Source organism: Corvus brachyrhynchos, unplaced genomic scaffold (assembly GCF_000691975.1).
Source record: "Corvus brachyrhynchos isolate BGI_N302 unplaced genomic scaffold, ASM69197v1 scaffold108, whole genome shotgun sequence".
NCBI classification, from domain to species: domain Eukaryota; kingdom Metazoa; phylum Chordata; class Aves; order Passeriformes; family Corvidae; genus Corvus; species Corvus brachyrhynchos.
Genome location: NW_008239543.1, coordinates 69704 through 77516, shown reverse-complemented (window position 1 = coordinate 77516; position 7813 = coordinate 69704). Strand labels below are relative to the sequence as shown.

General features: G+C 37.4%; 1 protein-coding gene across 1 annotated transcript in view; it reads right to left on the bottom strand.

Moving 5' to 3' along the window:
- LOC103620526 (homer protein homolog 1-like) overlaps nucleotides 1-7813 on the bottom strand; it is a gene marked incomplete at both ends in the record, with an annotated part of 92897 nt that overhangs the window by 62276 nt on the left and 22808 nt on the right. Inside the window, one exon of the mRNA XM_008639144.1 lies at nucleotides 3782-3924. Coding sequence (XP_008637366.1) covers nucleotides 3782-3924 — 143 coding nt within the window. The remainder of the gene's footprint in view (nucleotides 1-3781; nucleotides 3925-7813) is intronic.

The following is a 7813-nucleotide window of genomic DNA, read 5'->3' as shown; positions in this document are numbered from 1 at the left end:
AGATAAAAACTATTTATTTAACAAACACACAGGAAAAGGACAATAATGCTAAATAATAAAACCTCTTGCTGTGGAAAGAAAACCTGGGAAAATTTCAGAGTCCTTCCGTAGGTCTCTCTCTCTCTCTCTTTCTCCTTGGAGCTGGGTCGCAGGCCCACCTCCAGGTCCAGGGCCTCAGTGGAAAGTCCTCCCGATGTATTCTGATGTTGAAACAGTCCAGCAGAGAAGAAGGGAAAAATCAAAGTCCCAGGAAAACAAAGTTCAACTATCCGGAGGGAAAAAAACTGAAAAACTGGCTGAAAAAAGCAAGCAGGGTGCTTTTCCACTCTCTTGCTGCCACAGGACGCAGAGGAGTGTGTGTGTCCTTGAACAAACTGCTTTGAAAAGTTTTGCTCAGTTTTTTTTCTCTTCCCCCTCTCAGGCTCAGTTTAAAGGCACAGAAAGGCACAAAATTAATTTCTGGGCATAGGGCAGCGATAGGGGATACACATCATAAAGTCACCCCAAGACTTGTTTCCCAAGTAACAAGTAACAGGCCTCAAGTTGCGTCAGGGGAGGTTTAGATTAGATATTAAGAAAAATTTCTTCATTGAAATGATGATCAGGTATTGGAACAGGCTGCCCAGGGAAGTGGTAGAATCACCATCCCTGGAAGTGTTCAAAAGTCATGTGGATGTGGCACTTGGTGATATGGTTTTGTGCTGAACACAGTGGTGCTAGTTTAATAATTGGACTCGATGATCTTAGAGGTCTTTTCCAGCCTTAGTGATTTATGATTCCATGATCTTATCTTTTGAAAAGCACCTAGGAATTGATAAACAGCTCCAAAAATAAAGGCAAATACGTGTAAAAAGCATTACCATCCACAAGACAACACTCACAAGCCCTTCCAGCATTATCCTTTGCACACAGAAGCACTGGTTAAGCTTTAGTTTTGCTGAAACACAGGGCACAGAAGAGGCTCAGCAATCAGCAAGAGTTACTAAGGCACACAATGAAGGGTTCAGGGTGGCAACTTACATATGGAGTGTCACCAACACACAGCAGCATCAAAAAGGCAGGGAACAAGGAGACAACAATCCCTTTCTTTACCCTTGACACATGAAAAGCCCAGGGAGTCTCCAAAGACCAGGATGTAAGGTTTTGGGGTTTTGGCTTGTCTTTTTTTTTTTAATTCAGGGGCAGACTTCCTGCAGACAATACACTTCCAGCCAGCACAAGCAACTAGCTATGTCTCCCTAGCTGCCAATTTAATATTATGAAATGCTTCTATAAAAACATGCCCATTTAACCAGCACTAGCACAATCCTAGAGGCTTCACTGTCTCACGCATGTGTTGCATAGTGCCATTTTAGAGAGCCTTCATTACAGCTAACAATTAAATCCAATCAAAGCAGCTGATTCCCAAACTAAATTTTGTCATCATTTTGAAAAACAATGATGCCTTGGAAATAACTGGAATGTTTCGGAATATACATTTCTTTAAATGGTAGTTTCCCTCTGATTGAGACAGTGTTCCTTGACACTCAGACATACAAAAGGATTCTTTTCTTCTATACAAAAAAAATGCCAGAAAGCACCTGAAAGCATTTTCTGTCTGGGTTAAATAATAATATATAAATGTCCTCACTTGACCTTTTTGTTATTAAATAAAACCCCAAACTAACCCATATGAGTCTTTATTTCTAATAAAAACCATATCTAATTCAAAATTCAATTAATTTCAAGGGGTTTGAACAAATTTGCATTTTCTTTGGTAATAGCTCACTAACAAAGTTGAAGCTGCCATTGGCACAACAAATGATTCTCATGAGAATCATCATGAGAAGTGAACTTTGAAATGCAGTTATTGTTGGAAGACCAATTCTAGCTAGTGGTACTTAACAGGACAATAGACTAAACCAAGGCACTCATACTGCATACATGAAGTAAATATAAAAATGCAAAGCATGTAAAAATTTTGTAAGCTCTATTCTACACCATCAAAAATTACAACTGGGTAGTTTCAAAAAATATCTTCAGTCACTGTCAATGCTTAGCAAAGCATAGTTACTATACTGGCATACCAAAAAACATATTTACATGTGCAAACTGAGAGGGAAGATCTCATTAAAAAAAACCAAAACAGCAAACACCAGTACTCCTGTATGGACTTTATCACAACTCCTTTTCACAAAAATATTGATAGAGAATTCCAACACACAAACGGTAAGTTTAAATTAACTTGTTACAGGACACTAATGATTAGCATTTGTAATACTACTTCAACATGCACAGAGTTTTCTTACAAAACACCATTTCTTGTAAAGCATGCAATAGATGCACTGGTGACAACTGAAGTATAAAAATAAACACAGTCACTCAGCTAAAAGAGTATTTGGTTTTTCTCATTTGAAAATGTAAATTATTTTTTCCAGATATACTTAATAGTATTATTCTTTTACAAAAAAAATGACAAGTTTTGAACAATTACATCTCTGTTCATTCTGAATTATTTGCATGATATGTCTGACATCCTACTGTTCCCCAATCTTTGATCAAGAGCTCTTAAACTCTATTTAAACTGATTCAGACCATACTTAAAAAAAAATAAATCTAGCATTTCTAACTTAGAGCAAAGTTTATTAAATATTTAAATTTTTCTCTATAATCTCAGTACATAATAAGTTTTATTGAGTGTCCCATGTACAGTCATTTCTCATAGGTGAGTGTTGGTGATGAAATCAAATGCAAAGAAAAAATATAAATGTAAAAAATCAAGATGTCAGGGATGAAAGCACAATGATAGTGTTGTAGTTTTTGAGTTCTGCAGGTGGTGTTTTTTTTCTCTTCCCTTTCCTTCCTTTTCTCTCATGCAAGCTCCCTTTATTATTGTCCATTACAGATAAACAACCACGCTCTAATTGGACCCTAGAATCTCTGCTAATTTTGTAACACAAAACATGTCTCAAGCATTCAATTCATGTGACTGTCTTCGGCCACAGTAAGACACACACATACAGTGGTTTTCCACTGAAGTGATTTCCCACAGCACGCTCAGCAAACACACAGATTAGCAGAGCCTTTATGGTCAACATTGTCTTGTTCTAATCTTGGTTTAAGATGCCAGGTGTTTGGCACTGTTCCCACAGGCGAGACATACCCATCCTAAGTCATTATTTGTATCATTAAAAGACCTAGTTTTCCTAAAGAACAGAGTACAGTATTCCTAATGCAATGAATTAAAATTCAGACTGAAGCAGAACTACACTTCTCTCATGTTTCAAAAAGAAGTTGAAAAATGCTTTCAACTCTCAGACAACTGTTTAATTAAAGGCTGCTTTAAATTTTATAATCCATAAGTGTTGTAAGAGTCCCTTTTCTTCCAATAACTCATTGATGAAAGGCTGGCATCCAATCCTACCATTCATTTAAAGAAAATGTGTGCAAAAATAATTAAATTTGAGTATTCTAAGAAGCAATCAACTTTACTAAGATCTCAAACATTGAAATAATGCTTCCTGTTAAAGGGACACCTGCACTAACTGGTGTTCAAGGGCTCGCATTCAGCTGATTAAACTACAAAATAATGCCCACCAAAATGTTACTCAAAGAGATTTCCTCTTTTTCTTTTTGTGAAAACAAAGATTATAATGTAAATCTGAAATCAAACCTTTCTTTTTTTAATTACATAATTTAACCCTTAACTTTGCTAGTTGGAAGCCATGGCATGGGACAAGGTCCCTTTAACAAGGAAGGAGATAAGTATCACTTAATCAGGATGTGGGAATGGAATCTGTACCTATGGGTAAATGGCAATGCGTTCTGGGTTGGCTCAGCCCTTGGTTCTGAGTTCTGCGTCACTTCCGCCATCACTCTCTCGTCATCTGTCCCATTAATACTTTCTGGCGTTAAAGGAGACTGAATATCCCCTCCAGCTGATTCCTTAAGTAAAACAAACAAATGACACATTAGAATTACCAAGTGACCTGCTCAGGAAGGCCATGTGTATACAAGTGCTACCATTAATTCTTATATGAGATATGAACTTTAGACAGTATTAATGTGAGGCTCACAGATTTCCAGCATCGCTCGTGGCCATATTTCATCATGTGAATTTAATTTAGAAGTGTATTACTATAGGATTCATATTATCTTGCACAAAACTCAACTGACCTATGATTTATTTGCAAGTGTCCAGCCTCACGCTTATCACAGACCTCACTCTCTTACCTGATATTTTATGCAGCCCTCAGCCAGCTACATAACACGCAACTATTGGCACCAAGGATTTTTATCTTTTGTTTTAATTCTAACATGGTGAAACAAACAATTCTGATATTTGTTTCAAAATCTAGCTTTCATTTAATGTATTAACTAAAGTGAACAGTTGTATCAGGCCATCGATGGTGCATTCACAGTTTTGGCTATGAGCCATCTGTAAAGAAAACTTGTTCAGCACAATCCTCGCAAAACTTTCATAAACGTTAGCCTGGCCTAGCTCTCATTGGTCATGGCATCATCTAGGAAGGAGAATACTCCAGTTATACCCAGGCAGCTACACCTGAAAAACTTACTGTCTTTCTTCCTAGCAGAAGGCACTGGTGCAGTTTTAATCAGCCCTCATTATGTCAACACATGCATTTATGTTTTGGCCAACAAACACTATTTTTCAATTTCTAGTCACTGAAGAGTGCTTCCTTTTTTAAAAAAACAAAGTACATTGTGTAGCCCAAATCCTAAGTTAGAATATTAAAAGTTTTTCAGTCCCTGTATGTGGTTTAATTTTAATATTTTCTTTCCTATTATATGATGTCATATAAGCTAAGTAGCTCATTTCAATTTCAAAATGTCTTAGTAGGCTTTTAGTAATCAAGTGTTAACATTTAACTCTAAGATAGTAGTGTTTCATGAATAGAGTTTCGTGAATGTCATGGAGGGGTGACTATCCAGCAGAGGACTGGTTGAATTACAGTATTTCCAAAAGCTAAGCACCTTCTATGGCCACACAGACTTTTACCATCTGCATGGAGAAGAGATAAAACTGCTATTTACTGTTATTAAACTGGAGCACAAGCACAGTGTCTGGAAGGCCAGCAGCTCCTCTTCCCAGCTCTTTGACACTGTGTAGAAAACTGAAGAACAGCAATCTCAGAAGAAATTGCAAGTGTCTGAAGATGGTTATGATCTTACAAGATCAGGGTCTAATTTTAAGCCTCCACTTGTAGCCTTCAACTAGTTTACAAGGATAAGGCTTTTTGAAAGCCAATACTGAATCTGATCCTATATCTATAAGAAATGATGCCCTTGACTTTGAGACTTGACCAGATGGAAAAACTGAATTCTTTTAAAGAAAATAAGATCTGGCTGTCATTATTACCTTCCATAAAGCACTGGTGTCACTTAACCAACAATATTGTTTAACATTGTCATTACACTTTAAATTATATTAAGCATTTGCAACACAACAATTGTCAAAATTTTGCTTTTATTCTACTGTATTTCTCACATAGTGAGAGACATATCTCACTCTACAACTTGAATTATTAATACAGTTATAGCAAAACATTTTAATAATGACTTCAAGTTCTATTATACTTAGCATTCCTCAAGTTATACAATGCACATGCACAAGTGTCTCCATTCTACATCTTATTAAATTCCTACTGATTAAAAAGCAGAAAATAATTAGCTTACACTGATTTATTACACAAATAGAAGGTTTTATTTATGATATAAATATAAATTATTTATTTTATGAATGTAAATTGTTACCTACTTTCAGGAAGAAAGTACTTATTTTATACTCAAAACTATTACTTTAAGTGTTAAAACTTTAGATGTAAAACTTAAATATTTTTATAGAAAAATTTTACTGAACTGAAACTGAATTTAATTGAAATTAAAGTGTCAAAGGAGAGCAGATCTGGCAAGATAATCAGGCACGTGAATTATTTGACACAAATTATGTGGGTTTGTCTATTATTAATCCTCTAATTTGATAAACAGTTTTCACTGCCATTAAATGAAAGGCATTACGAACCCAAGAGTTTCTTTGTTATTTCCTCCTCTTCCCAAACTACACTAGATGTTCTAAAAAACATATACCACATCTGCACTGTATAAAGGAGCCCTGGCCTTACTAATAAGTACCCAGGACTGGTGATGCCAAGCAGTATAACAGTTGTCTACAATATACAAACTAAGCACAATAAAGGGGAATCAATCAAAAGATGCCTTAAATTTCAAAATCTTATAAACAAAATGCATGCACTCATAAAACAGTCTCTAAAGTAAAACAAGCAGACTTCACAGCACAGATCAGACCACCTTTTAATGGTGACTGTAAATGAAGAGTTCAGACCCTAGGTTCTGAGGCAGAGTCAGTTTATTTCAGCTCAAGTTGGGTGCCTCCAGAGAGGGACCCTGAACAAAGAAATCCCTGGGCCTTCACACCCTTACAGTCTGTGCATCTGATCTTCACATGCTCTGCACGCGCCTCTTGGTCCTATGGTGATTTCTGGTCTGGGGTCTTCTAACACCTCATTGGATTCTTTCTCCATGTCCAATGTGGGCAGGCCATTAACTCCTCTTATCTTCCAACTTGGGGAAGCCTTGGGGCCCTCCAGCGTCTCAACCCTTATCTGAAGATATCCAGTCTTTCTGTTTCCTCCCCTGCTGAGCCATTCATGCTGACAGAGTTCATTTAAAGTTCACCTGCAGTCGCTTTTAAGCAGGGCCCACTCATGCTAAGCTGTAAGTTACAATTAAACTTAAAACTACACAACTGATTTCTAATATTCTATAAGTAAACTTATTTAATCTCCAACAGTGACTAAATACGGAATAGAAGAAAAAAAGGATTAGGTGATTCTAAAACCATGAACAAAACAAACCAAAACAATTACACCTTTGTTTTTATTATTATATTGTTTTCTGATTAAGTATTCCATACATGTCTCTGGCATCATTGTTCTTCATATACTGGCAATGGCATAAGGCTGCCTGCTACTGATTCAGATACTATAATGTCTGAAATATTTGTTCCGGTATAGAAATTCACACAATATCCCACTTTTTCAGCAAGGTTCAGAAGTAAATTGAGTACTTCAAAGAAAAAACCAACAGATGATAAAACCATGACCATTTAGCCAAAAGCAACCCCCTCCTTGCGCTATAAAAATGTTTGATACTAAAATTTTTCAGGCAATAGCTATTCCTAATATTATAGGAGTGTCTCAGAACCACAGAAGAAAGAACTGGATTATTTTGATTAATTTGACTACTTTTATTTACTCACCACACAATTTCAGGAATTAACAGAGTTCTTAATCTGATATGACCAGGGTCAAAAGTAATATCTGAAGAAAGATTCTGTATTAGGAAAAAAAGAAAAAGAACTGAGGTTCAGACTTCAGTTCTTCAGTTGTTTGTAAGACTGATGGGGGTGAGGGTGTGTCATGGGTTAGCTAGCATAGTCCCGGAAGTGATGTTCTTGCAAAGGGGTGCTTACAGCTTCCTCTATGACATGACAGAACCTATCAGATGGCCAGTTTGAATATGGACAATTCTTTAAGCCACTTAAAGTTGTGATCGCCTCTGTGATGCACACTTAAGAATAGGAAACTCTGAGGCAGAGCCTCTCTTTCTCGTTTCTGGTGCTGGGACAGGTGGCTGCGGGCCCCGTGTGGGGGCCAGTGGGCCCGGCCCAGGCCCTGCTCGGGCTAGGCCGGGCTGGGCCATGGCCATCCTAGAGCCGATGGGCCCTGATCCACCTGTGAAACCCCCCCACAGCAGGGCTGTGGGCAGCCGAAGCGGCTCGCCCCCTCCTCGC